Here is a 16,536-nt window from a genome sequence, read left to right on the forward strand (position 1 = left end):
GTTCAAATCTCAGCTGACCCACTGACTAGTTGGGAGCATTACTTAATCCTGTAGCTTTTATACCAAAATCATTTATTATTGCAAAGATTAGTGGGATGCCTCGCATATGGCTCAGAATTCCATGGCTTTCATTATCAACTGAGCATTGTTTCTTCAAGAAGTCCCCATTTCCCTTGCTCTCTCGTTTCATGATACCCAGACCAGCCTGGAACTTGCTGTGTAGCTGAGGACTTTGAACTCCGTTCTTCTGACTCCACCTCCCCAAGTACTGGGGTCACAGACATGTACCACCACACCCACCTTAAACCAGGCTTTTAAAAGTCAGTCTCAAAAGAGTAGGGAATGGTAGGAGAAGGAGGAGGAGGAGGAGGAGGAGGAAGAGGAGAAAGAGGAGGAGGAGGAGGAGGAGGAGGCAGCGGCGAATCACTTATAAATGGCGCCCAAGCAGGATCTGCAGTCTAAATTTCCAGGGGGGCGAGCGAGTGCTGTACTTTCATGGCCTCTTATTTATGAAGCAAAGTGTGTAAGGGTTGCCATAAAGGACAAACAAGAGAAATGTGTTACCCATTACAGAGTTTGGAATAAAAACTGGAATGAATGGGTTCCAGAAAGCGGAGTACTGAAATACGTGGACACCAACTTGCAGAAACAGCGAGAGCTTCAAAAGGCCAATCAGAAACGATATGCAGATGAGAGGGGCTGCTCCAGGAAAGAAGGCATCTGGTCTGCAACACAAAAATGTTGAAGTGAAAAAATAAAAAAAGAACATGCAGAAAACACCTGTTAGTGGAGATGGTTGGCAGGACCAGTGAGATGTCTCCGCCTCCTAGGAAGAAAAGAGCCCGGGTAGATCCGACAGTTGAAAATGAAGAGACATTCATGAACAGAGTTGAAGTTAAATTAAGGATTCCTGCAGAGCTGGAGCCATGGCTTGTGGACGACTGGGGCTTGATCACCAGACAAAACCAGCTTTTTAAAAATCTTCATGCTAAGAAGACTGTGGACTCCATTTTGGAGGATTATGCAAATCATACGAAATCTCGAGGAAATACAGATAATAAGGTGTATGCTGTTAATGAGGTTGTGGCAGGGATGAAGGAGTACTTCACTGTGGTGCTGGGCACTCAGCTGCTCTGCAAGTTAGAGACCACAGTGCTGAAATTCTCGCGGACCACCCCGATGCATCCATGTCCCAGGTGTATGGAGCGCCCGCCATATGGAGCGCCACATTCACTGAGCTTATCTGTGCAAACTGGAGCGATGTTGGCCTATACACCTCGGGGTGAGGAAAGCTTGCTTTATTACTGCACTAGCAACACGATTTCCTCAAGTACCTGGAGAAGAATTCTGCAACTTTGCTCAGTGCAGCGATTATGAAGTGGCCCCCCCTGAGCACTATCGGAAAGCCCTCTGAGGGGTGTGCTCTCTCTCACTTGTGCTTGGATCCTGGATCCTGTAAAGTTTAGTCCTTCTTTTGAACAAATGATGCACTTTGAAGACTGTTAAGTGTTTAACAGAGTTGATGTTTGCTTTCTGTTTGATTTTAAACAGAGAAAATAAAAGGAATCACTGTTTTTTGTTTTTCGAGGCAGGGTTTCTCTGTGTAGCCCTGGCTGTTCTGGACTCACTTTGTAGATCACGCTGGCCTTGAACTTACAGTGATCCACCTGCTTCTGCCTCCCATCAAAGGCATGTGCCACCATGCCTGGGAACTTTATTTTTTTAAGTTTCAAAGTTTCTACCAGTGTATTCAGCAATGGACAACAGAGACGTGCTGTAGTGCTTTATTGCCTAGTTGACAAAGCTGGTGGTTCTGTTCTTTTGACACTACTCACTTTTTAATGGAAAAGTCAATCTTGTAGGGGTTGCTTTTCAGATCTTCAATTTCTTTACTTAAAAAGAATAAAAATAAAAACAACGTCCCCATGAAAAGGTTTGGAGCCCTGGGGTGGACCATGAGGAACTTTTTTTTTTTTTTTTTTTTGTATTTCAAGACAGGGTTTGTTTTAGCTCTGGCTGTTCTAGAACTCATGTTGTAGACCAGGTTGGCCTCATCTCAGACATCCACCTGCTTCCTTTGGGACTACAGGCATGCACCACCACTGCCCAGATCATGGAGAACTTCTAATTCTCAACATCAGGGTATTAGTAGCTAACTGTAACCATTGGCACAGGAATCTCATATCCAATAGTTTCATCACAAGTGAACCATCTGTCACACTCATGGTCTGGACCACACAGTATACCATCTGTCACACTCATGGTCTGGACCACACAGTGTGTCTGTTAACTTGCTAGTATCTTCTGTGTCACCAGCAGAGGACATCAGATCTCCTGGAGCTAGAGTAATAGGTGTTTAGTTGCCATATGGGTGCTGGGAAGTAAACTCGGGTCTTCTTCAAGAACAGCCAGCGCTCTTAACTACTGAGCCATCTCTCCAGCTCTTTTTAATCTTAAACCCCCACCCACCTGCCCAGTGGCTAAATGTTATTGGGGCCAAATCAGGCCATTTCTCATTTATATTAAAAGACACCAGACAGTTTTAAAAAGGGTAGAATTAATATTTTATTGTCATTTATAATCAGATGGCAGTTGGGTATAGACTCTTCACACTTCATAGTTTTGTGGGTTTTTTTGCAAATTAAAAAAGTTACAGGATTTAAACAGCTGCTGGCTGGTTAGGCTTTCCAGGGCCTGATTAGGCAAACTCAACAATAGTGGCCTCAAGCTTTTCCTTGTTAGCGCCAGAGAATTCACCCACCTGTTAAGAGACAAAAAATGGGCATTAGCAGTGTACAGAAACTTCAGTCCTGGAAAAAACAAAGAATGGGGGGAAGCTCTTACTTAAACATTCTTGAGTAAAAGTTTTTAAAAACAAAGACTCAAACCAAAGGACAAAACTAACAGCAAAAATAAAGAAATTTGGAGAAAACCCAAAGGACTTTAGAGCAATTCTCCCCCCAAAATAAATACCTCTTGATAAGAACAGTCTAAGAAAGTATGCTATATGGTACATAACGAACTAGCTGTGGAGACTTAGTGACTGGTCTTCCACAGAGACTAACTTTCAATTAGGCACCACATTATGTAATAAGGTCCAGGAAGAAGGCCATCGTTTTGTTGTTGTTGTTGTTTTTTTTTCCCGGAGAGAAGGTCTTTTCCTGCACCTCAGCCTTCAAAGTGCTGAGCTTTTACAGCATTACACCAGTCCTACCATCTCGAATGTACACTGTGCTGAGACACTTCTGTGTGGAAGTCACTTCAACGCTTTCTGAATGTACACTATACATTCTTTTGCTGAGTGTTATTTCTGGTTTTGAGGCGTGGTCTCCCTTTGTAACCCAGAGGCTAGCTAGCAAGTGAACTGTATCCCAGGCTAGCAACCGTCCTGCTTTGGCCTCCTAAGCTCTGGAATACAAGTATGCAAGAGCACATTAGGCTCTATATAGTCATGAGACATAAAATGGTGCCACCCATCTGAGTCACTTCAGCTATTTCTGTGTTTACACCATATTCTTTTGCCCACTTGGTTATTGTTGTTGTTGTTATTATTATTATTATTATTATTATTATTATTATTATTTTGAAACAAGGTTGCACTCTTTCAGCAACCTTCCAGGTTACTTCCAAAGTGCTGGATAACAAATGTGTACCACAACACCCAGCCCAGTTTTTTTCTTTTCTTTTTTTAAAAAACAGGGTTTCTCTGTGTAGCCCTGGTTGTCCTAAAACTCAGAGATCCATCTGTGTCTGCCTCTGCCAAATGCTGGGAATCAAAGCCGTGCGTCACTAGATCCAGCTGCATGCGGCGGTCGGTCTTAAAGTCAGCTATACATACCTTTTGACCCTTTTTATAAAACTGGAACGTTGGCATGCATTTGACTTCACAGTCCGCAGCAACATCCTGAGGTACAGGGGAAGGGAGAGAGTGAGAAAAAGAACACGAACATTAGACATAGATGGAAAATTCCAGTATAGATCCCAACGTCAGCCTCAGAACCTTTTGAGCACATCATTACGACAGCAACAGAAAAGCCCACTGGGTTGCGTTCTCAATTAAACACTTGTACTGACGTCTCCCTCCACAGACAGGCACCAACAAAAAGACTGTTTCAGGGATCAGCTAAGGCAGCAGCATTCACTGTACTGTTTAATTCTTAGATTACATTCTTGAACAGTTTAGAACCAAGAGGGAAAGGCATACTCTCTGCTCCTCAGAATTAACAGGTCCTGGCTTTTTGCTAGTTTTTTTTCCCCCCAATTTTATTAAGGGAGGCGTGAATATACAGATGGTGACTATAAGGGTTGGAGGCTAGTGCACTGCACTGCACATGCTAGGTAAACACTGTAACTAAGCAACATTCCTAACCCTCTGTGGTTAGGATCTTGCCATATCGCCAAGTCTGGCCTGCAAATGAAAGAAAGAAATTAAAAAACATGACTGCTCCTAGGTATGGGAGGAGGTTTCCTGTAGATAAAGGGGGGAACATAATCAGAGGCAGAGACATCTGGGAGAGTCCAGAGTGAGCATGACTCTGAGTGTGGCCATGTGAAAAGAGGGAGAGGAGAGCCAGGAGTCAGGGAGACCAAGAGGCCAGAAGGATGAAGGGCACACCAAAGGACAGAGTAACCAGAATGGCTGGATTATATAGGGAAGGGTAGCTGGGGGAAGAGCAGCCAGTCAGTGGACTGGAAAAGTTTAGGGTAGGGGGTGGGGTATGCCAGCCTTCCCTTCTAACAGGTAGAGACAGAGGGATGCTGGGAGAACCTGTCAGTCAGGTCTGCTTTGATGTTAAGTAGCCACCACAGTTAGCCATTTGTCCCAGGCTCAGGGACAAATTTAGGCTGTCCTAACAGCTTCCATTTATGATCCTCCTGCCTCAGCTTCCTGCGTGTTGGGATTACAAGGTGTGCTGCAAATCACGATGCTGAGCTCAGGGCCACACATTCAATTACAAGCCAGAAGTTACCTTTAGCCAAGCATGATGGCATAAACCTGCGATCACAGCACTCTGGAAGTGGAGGCAGGGGCATGAGAAGGCCAAGGCCATCCTCAGCCAGACTGGGCTCTGAGACTCTTGTCTCCAAAACAAACAAACAAATCACAGACACTGAAAAGGGGGTATTAATGAGATAGAGTCTTAAGTGTCTATGCTCGTACATTTATTTTTAAAACTGTAACTGTGTCTCCAAATAGTACATTTTTACTTAAAAGTATTAGGAATTTTCTTATGGGGTTTGGAGAAATGGCTTGGCAGTTAAATGTACTGGTTGCTCTTACAGAGGAAGTGGGTTTCATGCACACAGTGATTCACAATCATCTGTAGCTCTAGTTCCTGGGGATCCAATGCCCTCTTCTGCCTGCCACAGGCACCAAGCATTACCATCACAGTGCACATGGATGCCTGTGAGCAATACTTACACAGAAGATGACTATCTCAAAAACAAAAACAAAAACCACACGCACAATAATCTTCTCATTTTGGTGTGTCGAAGTGACTGTTTTAAAGGTAGCATGGCATTTTATTTCACAATTTAATTCCTCTTACTGGACTTTTATATCATTTCCAGCTTATGTATGTATACATACATACACATATGTATGTGTGAATACATACACATATCAAATATCTGGCATTCTAAAATAGAAAATAGAATGCTGGGTTGCAGAAAATTCTACAATCTGCCTCATGAGGAAGAGCCAGAAACTACCCATTCTTTACCAGTTTTATCACTCACGCACCTCAACGTTTGCATACCCTCCTTTAGGTGCGCTCTCTCTCTCTCTCTCTCTCTCTCTCTCTCTCTCTCTCTCACACACACACACACACACCTGCAGATATGGACTTTGAATAAGAAATACACTCAAGCACCCTACCTTTTTTTTTTAACCACAGTACAGTAGCCACTGTATACATAACAATACTTTGTTAAAGATCTATGAATTTATTTTTATTTATGTGTGTTCAGTCTAGTTTATTTGTGTTATATCAACTTATTACAAGCTACAGTTATCTGAGGGCCCAGGCTGGTGGTCCTGGGTGCTATAACAAAGCAGGCTGAGCAAGGCAGGAAGCTGTGCTCCTCTATGGCCTCTGTATTACCTCCAGCCTCCAGCCTCCTAGCCTTGACTTTCCTCTGTGGTGGAGTGGGGCCTGGAAGTGTAAGCAAAACAATCCCTTCCTCTTCAAGTTGCTTTGGTCATGTGTTTCGCCACAGATAAAGAAACCTAAACTAAGGCAGTGTGTGTACACACACACACACACACACACACACACACACACACACACGATGTCAGATTCCCTAGACCAGGAGTTGTAGTGAGCTACCCAATGTGGATCCTCTGTGTTCGTGCTCCTAACCACAGAGCCATCACTCCAGCCTGTGTGAACCATACTTCAAATAACTCAATATGACATGGAAATGGTGTTTTTTCCTAATGTTTACTCAGTCCTCACGTATCAATGTCTTTGCACACTAATCTGCCCCTTCCACTCATCAACCCTGTAAGCAGAACTCCTGACTGTGTCTCATGACTCTCAGGCCATCAAAGTCACCAGCCCTGCCCACCCATGGCAGACCTCATATACCCCACCTAAGGAGGCCTCCTCTCTGCTGTTTCTCTGCTCAGCGGTGAGAGAAGACTGGGTCACAGCGCCTAGTTTCCCGTGTGTCCAGTGTTTCCTACAAGCGTTATCTTCTCATTTATGCAGCAATGGAGAACAAGATAGACCAGCAACGGCTTAACTCGAAATGGTTAATCAGTAACATATGGTTAAATAGTGGTTTAAAACAATGCTTTAATTAATGTAGCTGAATATATTTGCACACGACTTACCAATGATCCCCAGCCCCCTTCTTTTGAAAAACCTTGTCTCAAGATTTTTTCCTGTCTGTACTATTTCAAAGCATGACCATACATTTCCCAAATACACTGGCTTCAGGCTGGGAATACTGATGCTTCAACTGTGCCAAGTCCATGGACACAACAGCGCTGCCATCTATTAAGGTTTTTAGGGACTTAGGTAAAGCCTGGTGACCGTTCCCATGTCATTCCAGGCCTCTACTCTGCTCAGCTAATCTCTATGGCCTGCTGCAGAGTCTCCTCTGAGAGGGATCTGAAAAGTTCCAGACTGTTCTTCTGCTTTAAGAACCTTCCTCTGTAGCCCAGGCTGTGAGTGCAGGTGTGAGCCACCACCGGCCCACGCACACCGCTCTTGATCCCGAGTTTCTTTCACCATCGCCCTCATTTAACTTGGGGCCATATCCCTACTTCCTGCTTTTTAAAAATAATGAAAAATATACAGGAAAAAAAAATCACATTTTGGCAGAGTTCACAAGTGGGTGTTAAAACCCACTCTCACAGTTACCGCGGGCAGTTCTAGCTGTAACACATGCAGAAGGGCCAACTAGACTTCAGTGACTGTGTAATTAACTATCTGACAGGATCGACTGATCTAAGTCAGGGGTAGACATCCCCTGGGCTAAGTGACCACATGCCAGTGGTATAGACACCGTCCTAGTGCTGCAGCCCTTTAGTGCAGCTCCTCACAGTTGTAGTGACTCCCAACCATAAAATTACTTTCGTTGCTACTTCCTAACTGTAATTTTGCTGATATGAATCGTAATGTAAATACGAGTTTTCTGATGATCTCAGGCGATCCATGACTCACGCAGAACCGCTGCCACATACGAGGAGGGTGGGGATGGGGAGCAACGGACAGACTAAGTTCGTGGAAACAGAATTAAGAGTTTCCTTGTTCCCACAAGCAAGTTAGACTCTCGTTCTCCTCCCCAACTTTAGACACTATTAGAAGAGTAACTTCCCTCAGCCATTTTACAAAGACCAATGACAACCGAGTAGCCCTTAGTCAACATGCTTGGGCCCAAGTGTGCCTCTGGGTTTCTAGACTTAGCAGCATTTGCAGACTTTACTGTTTGGTCCAAGATGCCAGCATTCAAAACTGGATTTCAGAGCACTTTGGATGTTGGACGCAGCCACGCTTCACCAAATATTTAGGAGCCAGGCACTCCAAAGGCTTCATAATTATGGTCTTGCTCCAACCTTATTTGTGACGTGGGACAATACTGCCATTTAGAGAATGAAAGTAAGGCACGGAGAGGTAACTTGAACAAGCCCCTACTGTTGATACGGGACAAGCAGCCAGCAGCATGGGCGCGGGAGCCATGCCTTCTTACCACTGTAAGCTCAGAAGGAAGGGCAAGCAAAGGTCATCGTGTGAATACCGAGGAGGGGAAACAGACCGAGAGTGCAGCACGCGAGGGCTAAATGGAGACAGGGAGACGAAAAGAAGCGACGCTTGTGACTAGGGTTCAGTCAGGTAGGAAAGGCGAGGCAGGGATAGGAGACAGCACAAGTGAAGACAGGCCGGAGTGTGTAGAGAAAACACCACACTAGGGATGCTGGGAGCTGGGTGTTGGAGGAGGAACACCGCACACTTCACGTGACCCTCTGGAAGCTTTGCCAAGCCCACGGCTAGGTATGGAGATCTGATTCTAGACAGAGAACAGGGTTGAGGAAGATTACTGTAAAGCAGAGGCCAGTGTGCCAGTACCGGAGTCCAGGCCAATGCCTCAGCTGTCACCCCAGTCTCTACTTCTTCCTGCTCCACAGGGCGAGTACAGGTACTCAAGCACCCATCCTTGAGGAGCCTGGTGCTCCATCCAAGCAGGCCTTTCCAGCCCAGTGGTCCCGTGAGAAGAAAGGCCTTATGCTAAGAACCTGGCCTGTGCCTCTAACAGGTGTGTGGATGGTGGAATGAGCAGGAGCAAGGGCAGGAGCCATGCTGCCTTGTTTTAAATACTGGCTCTTGCCAGGGGCTCTATGCAACTCCAAGGACTTTTCTCTGCTTCAACTTTCCCATCTGTAAAACAGAGCCAATTCCAGTATGGGGGGGCAGTGAGGTGGGGGCTAAAGATACAAATACGTGGGAAGTACACAGAACAGACTGGAGCGCAGAACAACAAACCAGAACCCACTAAAACAGAACCAGGACTGAAATCTCCTCTTAGGTCCTCCCCGTTCTCTAAGGCACCAAGGCTCGTTTGCTGTCTGGGCTTTTTCACCGATTCAAACCAAGAATAGGAATAAAGATACTCTTATAAAAGCAGCCCGTGAAGACAGCTCCCATGCCGAGAGAGGGTCAGAGCATCTCAAAAGCAGCCTCGCAATCTCACGATCTGCTCAATCTATTAAGAGCTGAAGTTACCTTACACTCACTGATCATCTCAGGAAGAGGGGCGGGGCGGGGGTTGAATGCAGGCTTAAGTGCCACAAAGGTCTTCTTCATCCTGAGAGGCAGCACTTAGATGCTCAACTTAGGATGTGCCACACATAGGTCCTAGCATCTAGGAGTAAACTCTTAACTGGCACATGGCCCATTCTTCTCAGACAGAGTCCCACTTCTAGCATTACTGGATGTTTTACTTTAAAGAATAGGGTGGCCTCCAGAGGACAGGCCACTGTGAGGCGCCTGGCAGCATCCAATTTCTCACTACGTACCTGGCAGTCATCCACGTCTACTTCAAGAAACACCACATTGGAATACTTTTCACAGAGGGACTAGAAAATTAAAAAAAAAAAAAAAAAAAAAAGCATTAGAAGTGGATAAATGGCAGTCAACACAGTTCAGCTTCTTCAAAGGAAATGTAAAAGACGTTAAATAAAGATTCATTCAGTTGTATTTTATGCATATGTGTGTTTTGTGTTCCATGTGTGCCTGGTGCCTACAGAAGCCAGAAGAGGGTGCTGAGCACCCTGGAACTAGTTATATATAGGAGGTTGTGACCCTCCATGTGGGTGCTGGGAACTAAGCCCAAGTCCCCTGGAAGAGCAGCCAGTGCTCTTAACCACTGAGCTATCTCTCCCACCTCTTGGTAGCAAATGGGGAGGAAAAAAGAAACAACAGAGCAAGGAAACCCAGAATTACTTAAGATGACAACAAAACTTCCTAAAGCTGTACTCAGTTACTATATCATGTATGCTGTTATGCTACTTTTAGGCCAAATGACACCGGAAAGCAAACCCCCCGCCCACACACACATCTCTTCACTATCAATTCTTTTCTGCTAGCTTGTGACCACGGGCCAGTGTCAATGCCCGGAGCCCTTATACTCACATGAAAGAAGGGCTTGATCATTTTGCAAGGTCCACACCACGTGGCAGAAAAGTCCACAACTATAAGCTTGTCTCCAGCAGTGGCCAGGGCCTCCTGGAAAGCTTCCTGAGGAGGGAGAAGGTCACACCTGGGTTACACACTTTCACTTTTGCCGAGGAAGCCAGGCCCAGGAGCCACCATGCCTTTGAACAACCCAAGCGCTCACTTGGGTAAGCGGATGCTGGAGTGGTGGTGGCTAACCTGGGCTACACTGACCAGTTCCAGCCCAGCCAGTGACATCACCCCCCCCACCCCACCCCCTGTCTCCAGCAAACACAAAAATGACCCAAAGTTCTGCTTTGAGGTCCTACTCTTTATCCAAAGCAACCAAGAAGAGTGGCTTGAGGGGACCTTATAGACAGTGCTGTTTATACTGCATACGATGAAAGGAGATATAAGAAGAGTGTTCCGGGTCTTCACGACTCCAGGAAAACCTTACAAACTATTGTGAACTGATCAGTCTGGGAGTAGTGGATGGTGTGTGGACCCAGGGCCTTGCACTCTCTAGACAAGTGCTTAGCAAAAGAAAGGAAAATGGGCATTTGTGGCAAAAAATGTTTTCACGTCAAAAATCAGTTCTATGTTAAGACACTGGGTTCTTTTTTTTTTTTTTAAAGTTCCATTTTTTTTTTAAAGCTTTATTTATTTTATGTATCTGAGTACACTGTCTTTATGCACACCAGAAGAGGGCACCAGATCACATTACAGATGGCTGTGAGTCACCATGTGGTTGTTGGGAATTGAACTCAGGACCTCCGGAAGAGCAGACAGTGCTCTGCTCTTAACCTCTGAGCCATCTCTCTAGCCTAGACACTGGGTTCTTAGGGGATGGTGAAAGAAGTCTCAAAAATGGAAGAAGTCTCGCAAGGCACAGTTAAGCAATGGAAAAGTCCTAAGTTACTTAACCAAAGGGGAAACAAAGGCAACACTGTCTAGAGTGGGGGGGGGGCGGCTGGGGGAATTGGGGGGTGGGGTGTGTGGAGGGCAGGATCCCTGACCCCATGCAGTGTAGCCCAGGAGAGGGAGCTCTAGAGAGCTCTAATCTGGAGGTCACTATCAGCATAGCATTTTGTGTGAGTTGTCTTTTGTTGTTGTTTTTCAAGACAGGGTTTTCTCTGTGTAGCCTTGGCTGTCCTGGACTGGCTCTGTAGACCAGGCTGGCCTCGAACTCACAGAGATCCACCTGCCTCTGCTCAGGCAGGTGCCACACCGCACCTGTCTGTGTGTTGTTTTAGGATTTGTGTGTGTGTGTGTGTGTGTGTGTGTGTGTGTGTGTGTTGAGATCCCCCAGAGCTGGAGCCATGGGTAATCAAGGGTAGGAAGCACGCTTACCCAGCTCTTCAGAGCCCTGCCCCCCACCCCTTGTGCCTTAAACAAGGTGTCTAGAGACAGGACAATACTGCTTATCAACTTTTGCCTTCTGGCCCGATGGATCCAAACTTACTGCTCTTAGATGACTCCCAGTTTTAGTTCCTTAAGAAACAACTATTCTTTGGTTGTGTTGCTTAAGTAACACCTGTCACATGAAATTCCCAGTAAAAATGATTTAAAAAAAAACCCAAATCCCTCACTACCAACTTCCTTGAATTATTCACTAAAAGCCTTGATGCTGTAACCTTAGGAACCTAACATTCTAGCTACCAGGGACCCATGCAAACCAGCATCAGTCACTTGGTGATGACCAAAACCGAAACCAGGGCAGCAAAGATGAGTAAAACAGCAGGAGCAGCTACATCTGAAGCCAACATTTCCTTCAGGGGGGAAAAAATGTTGGTCAAATTAGTTACCAAAAACTAAGATAAACTAAGGATCATATTAGATCTGGTCCAACCAAGAAAAAGTAAATATATACAACACTGTAATGTTAAAACATGCACACACAAAACAAAAACCTAACTATGAGCTGTCTGAAACAGCTCAGATGTGAGCAAAACTATGTAGAACACTGAAAAGTGCATCTCAACCCCCTAACTTCTGGCTTCAGTGGCAGGATTTAGAGGCAAGGATGTGTCAACTTTACTAACAAGTTCTCCTCTTCAGATGTGTAAACTTGCTTCAAGTATTGGCTTGAAGAGTATTCAAAATGATCCAGGAAGAAGCAAATTACAGTTTTTAGCCCTAGAACCCAACAACCACAATTGGTAACCGTCTCCACCACGGACACTGATAATCTGGAGACAAAACAACTCAGCTGGAGTAGATAGGAAGAGATGCCTTCTCAAACACACCCAGCTCAGGGGATGGCAGGACGGCTCAGCAGAGTAAGGTGCTTGCAACCAAGACCAAGGAACTGAGTTCAATACCCATGACCCACAAGGCAGAAGCGAACCAACTATGAGCTGTTCACTGACCTCAAGAACAGGCTCCGCCCCTATACATGAATGTCAACCAAAAGAGAAAGCCCCAAACAGCCCAGAGGTAATAAGACAAGACAAAGTGTTCTTTGTTTTGAGACAGGTTCTCACTTTGTAACCCAAGCCTGTGGTGATCCTCCTGCCTCAGCCTCCTGAGTGCTAGTGATTATTAGCAGGAACCGACACCCTGATCTAACACAGTGGTCTGTGAAGCACTGAGTGAAGTGCCTCGTGTGTAGCTCAACAAATAGGAGTTTTAGTCTAACAAATAAATGAACAAAGGAAACCAGCTGTTGATTTCTTCTTCAATACACCACAGCCTATTCTTCCACTGTCTGGAGACAGACACCCCCCCGCCCTCCGCGGGGGTCCTCAGAAACACTGATACTCTGTAGGGCTAAATCAACCAACTGAATCCCATCAGATGAACCTTAGTTAACCTCTGACTGGGGGCGCCTCGGATCAAGGCCTTCTTAATTGGCTTTTGGGGCCCAAGCCCTCTACCAATAACCGGTTACCAGTCACCAATGTACAGCTTTCCTACTGGAATGGCAAAGGTGCCATCAGTAGGACAGTTTAAACAGTAAGGGTCCAACAGAGCGTTGGGATTAAAACGACTAGTGGTGGGTGGATTCTGAGCGAAAATCCTGCACTGAGACCCAGTCGGGTGCTCAAAACTGGGTGGCTCGGACCTTCCTTCCACTGGCTCCCCTAGGTTAAGGTTGAACTTGGGAGACAGTCTTCCCTCCCCACCTCGCACCTTCACTTTCCATTTAACAAATATTCTCCAACTGGTTACAGTGTAACAGGCTCTGGGTTTCCCAATCTGGAGGCTATTTTGGTTCTCAGTAACTTTCAAATATGGTAACAGTTTTTCCCTTGGGTATTTTTTTCCCCCCAAAGGGCAAAACCAGGACTTTGTACTGGACTACTCCCAGGGGACAGCCCCGGTTCCAGCAAAGCCCACTTACTGTGTGGGTGAATCACTGAAACCTTAGGCAGTGAGGCCCCTGGGCCCAGACAGTGGGGACTGAGTCATTCTAAAGTCAGCGCTGCCGGAAACACGCCCAGCGCCACAGGAGGAGGAGTCTAGTGGGCGAAGCCTGGATCTCTCTTCTAGCAGTCACCTGGGGCGCCCGCCGAGGGTCTCCCAATGCGGACCTTCCCCCGCACACTGACCACGCACGCGTCCTCTAGGCGGAGGGCCACGGAGGGAGGCAAATTCCGGCCTAGCCCTGTAGCACAGCACACCCGCGCGGCGTAAGGCACCGAGTACTCGAAGGGTGGTGGCTATTCATCTTTTCCCAGAGACCACAGTCCCGATTCAGACGGGGGTGGGGGTGGGGGTGGGAGGAGAGTCACTGGAGGACCCTCTTCCATCATTTTACCTCTGCCAGATCTGGGCAGGCGGTAAAACGAGTGCAGGAGATTGCGGCTTGGGGAAACCAGGTATTGCGTGCTCGAGCACCTCCAGTACCCGGCGTTCCAGGGGCTCCCTGTCCCCTCCCCCAGGGCCGTGCTCCAGAGCCCAGGGCGCACACAGGCCCCGCGCCGCTCCGCCCGCAGGGATACCGAGGGCGTCCTCTCCGCACGGCCCGGTGAGCGCGGCGCCCAGGCATGCGTACCTTGCTCTCGATCAGCTTCACCATTTTGGCTGTCGCAGGAAGGGACCACACGAGTTTCTGCAGAACTCGATGGAAGCGGATCCGAGACGCCCAAGGGAGCTTACAGCAGAGCGCGGCGCCCGCCTTCTCTTTATAGAGACAGGGCGGGGCGCAGCGGGGCGGGGTGGACGGGCACGCGCGGCGGGGACGCGCTCCCTAGCCTCCCGCGCCCGCCAAGGCGTCTCGGCAGACCACGCCCAGACCCCGCCCCCACGAGGTGGAGCGGTTTTCTGGGGACGGAGCCGGAGCAGGCTACTTGAGCACCTCTGGGACTGCCCCTGTGCTGGCCCTGCTCAACCTTGGCTTACTGGGGGTGGAGCTAGCGCAGGCGCCTAGGGTAGCTTCGGGATCTCCAGGCTCCCGGGCGCCGCCCTGCGCTCACCCGGAGGAAATCTTGCCTCTAGCTGCCATTGCGCACGGGGAGGGGAGGTAGACCGCGCTTCCTCCCCCCGCCCCCCGTCCCCCACATACTGTAGAGCCACTTCGGAATCACATTGGCTATGCCCGGAACAAACTTAAGTCAGATACTCCCAGACTGGAGCTGGGGACAGTCCTAGGACTGCCCGGGCTGAGGTGTAGTGTATACTTCGACCTGGGCGGCCGTGCCGCGGTTCACCCGCCTCAAAGTGCTGAGTAACGATGACTAGGAAGTGTCTCAGTGCGCGCCCTCGCCTCCTTTCTGAATATTTCTTTAACACTTCTCTGTCCTCTTCTTCCTATTCTTTAACTTTCGCAGGTGAGCCTGCTGCTAGAGAGGCACAGAGACGTTTAGTATCTTTGTTTTGAGCCCCATGCACATGCACGCACGACAGAGATAGGATGGTCCCAGCTCCCAGCTTGTCTTGAAGGATTTAAGGGCTTGAAAACCGACGAGGCCGTCGCTTGGCACATAAGGAAGCACTCAATAAACGATTCTAATTATAGTCATCGTGAGCGCTAATTAATCTTGCGTGGTGCCATGCGGGCCTTGCTGAGTTTGGCTGCTATGTATTTACAATGACAGTATACGCGCAAGGCGGAGAGTCTTCTGCCTTGGGAGATGCCAGCAAGAGGGTCAGTGATAACTGGGATGCTGTGCAGGAGGACAGGGCGTGGTGCAGGTTAAGGCATTGTTAAGGTGGCTTTATGCAGCCCGAAGGCCTGAGTGGGAGTGCAGTTGTAAGCGCAGGTGAAGAATCTGAGAATCTGGGGCGAAGGGAGACTGGACCGAGCCAGCCTGCTGGGAGGAACTTGCCAAGGCTGCGTTTTTCAGAGCAGAGCATGTCTAGATAAAAATGCATCCAGAGGCGAAGCACCGGCCACCCTACCAGCACCCACTGGCTTTGTTCTAAATAAGAAGAAAACCAGAACGTTTGAATGAGTTGTGTGAAGTTTTTAGAGGACGGAGGAACACGACTAGGGAGTAAGGATGTAGACCCGAGGCAACACTCTGATCTTAGCCCTAGACTGACAGTACCCTTCCCTAAGGACAACTGAGGCTGAGAGGAGCTGGGGCAGAGAAGCACATGCTTTTCAGCCGCTGATCTTTTCAGTCCAGCTGCATTCCAGGTTCCTGGCTAGTCAGTAGTTGGAGAATCTGTCTAGCAAGGACACCAACCCGCTCACCTGTAGGACCTGGAAGGAGCCCCTCTCTTAACCAACACCTCTCCATAGAGCCTCAGATGCTCATGATTCTGTTTAGGAAGGCCTGACTCCCTGGCACCTGTAGGGTACCAGCCCACATTGGTGTAAATGCTGCAAATGTGAGAATGAGGAGCTGCGGACTCCTCTCTCCTGCCTGCATCCCCCACTTCAGTAGCTGGGTTACTCTAGGCCGATTCATTCAGCTTTTCTGTGCTCCGGTTTCCCCTGGGAAATGGAAATAATACCACCTACACGGAAGATTTGAGCTGCAACACTGTGTGTGTAAAGCTCTGTGAATGGTGCTTGCTGCGGGCTGTTATACGGAATTACATCTGACTGAGAAGAGGGCAGAGAGCTGGGGTGGATGGAGAGGCTATAAAACAGGTGTTAATCTTGAGTAATCAGGAAGTTTAAAAAAAAAAGAAAAAGAAAACAAAACACGAAAAACCACAGATGCTGTAATGCCTGTCTCAGAGGGAAAGGGCTGTTTCTCTCCCTAAGGGTGGAAGAAAAGTGAGCTGGACCTCCCCTTAAGCAAGGGCGTGGGACTAGGTCCTCAGAATTTCAACTGTAAGGAAGTGATACCCTGTTTGGACAGTGGTGGGCAGAGGAAAGCCATGGGACCTGGGAAATAGAGGATCCATTTGTGAAGAGCAGTCTGGGGGCCAGAGGAAAGGAGAGAGTGCAGACCATCCTTTGAGGAACTGACTCCACCTA

The 16,536-nt window shown here is 47.6% G+C and overlaps 1 protein-coding gene and 1 pseudogene across 2 annotated transcripts; one reads left to right on the top strand and one right to left on the bottom strand.

The window, feature by feature from the left end:
• The first annotated feature begins 433 nt into the window (after nucleotides 1-433).
• LOC311597051 (mortality factor 4-like protein 1) lies at nucleotides 434-1,414 on the top strand (annotated as a pseudogene). Its single transcript has one exon. The product of its transcript is annotated as a mortality factor 4-like protein 1 (transcript).
• Nucleotides 1,415-2,540: 1,126 nt separating this feature from the next.
• Nucleotides 2,541-14,323, bottom strand: TXN (thioredoxin). The gene is made up of 5 exons (XM_084776153.1): nucleotides 14,158-14,323; nucleotides 10,140-10,244; nucleotides 9,524-9,583; nucleotides 3,839-3,904; nucleotides 2,541-2,761 (listed from the first exon to the last, which is right to left on the bottom strand). Exons 1-5 carry the CDS (start codon nucleotides 14,179-14,181, stop codon nucleotides 2,699-2,701), a joined length of 318 nt encoding a protein of 105 aa, XP_084632279.1. The 5' UTR covers nucleotides 14,182-14,323; the 3' UTR covers nucleotides 2,541-2,698.
• Nucleotides 14,324-16,536: the final 2,213 nt, after the last annotated feature.

This window comes from Acomys minous (genome assembly GCF_964271855.1).
Source record: "Acomys minous genome assembly, chromosome: 1".
Taxonomy (NCBI): Eukaryota; Metazoa; Chordata; class Mammalia; order Rodentia; family Muridae; genus Acomys; species Acomys minous.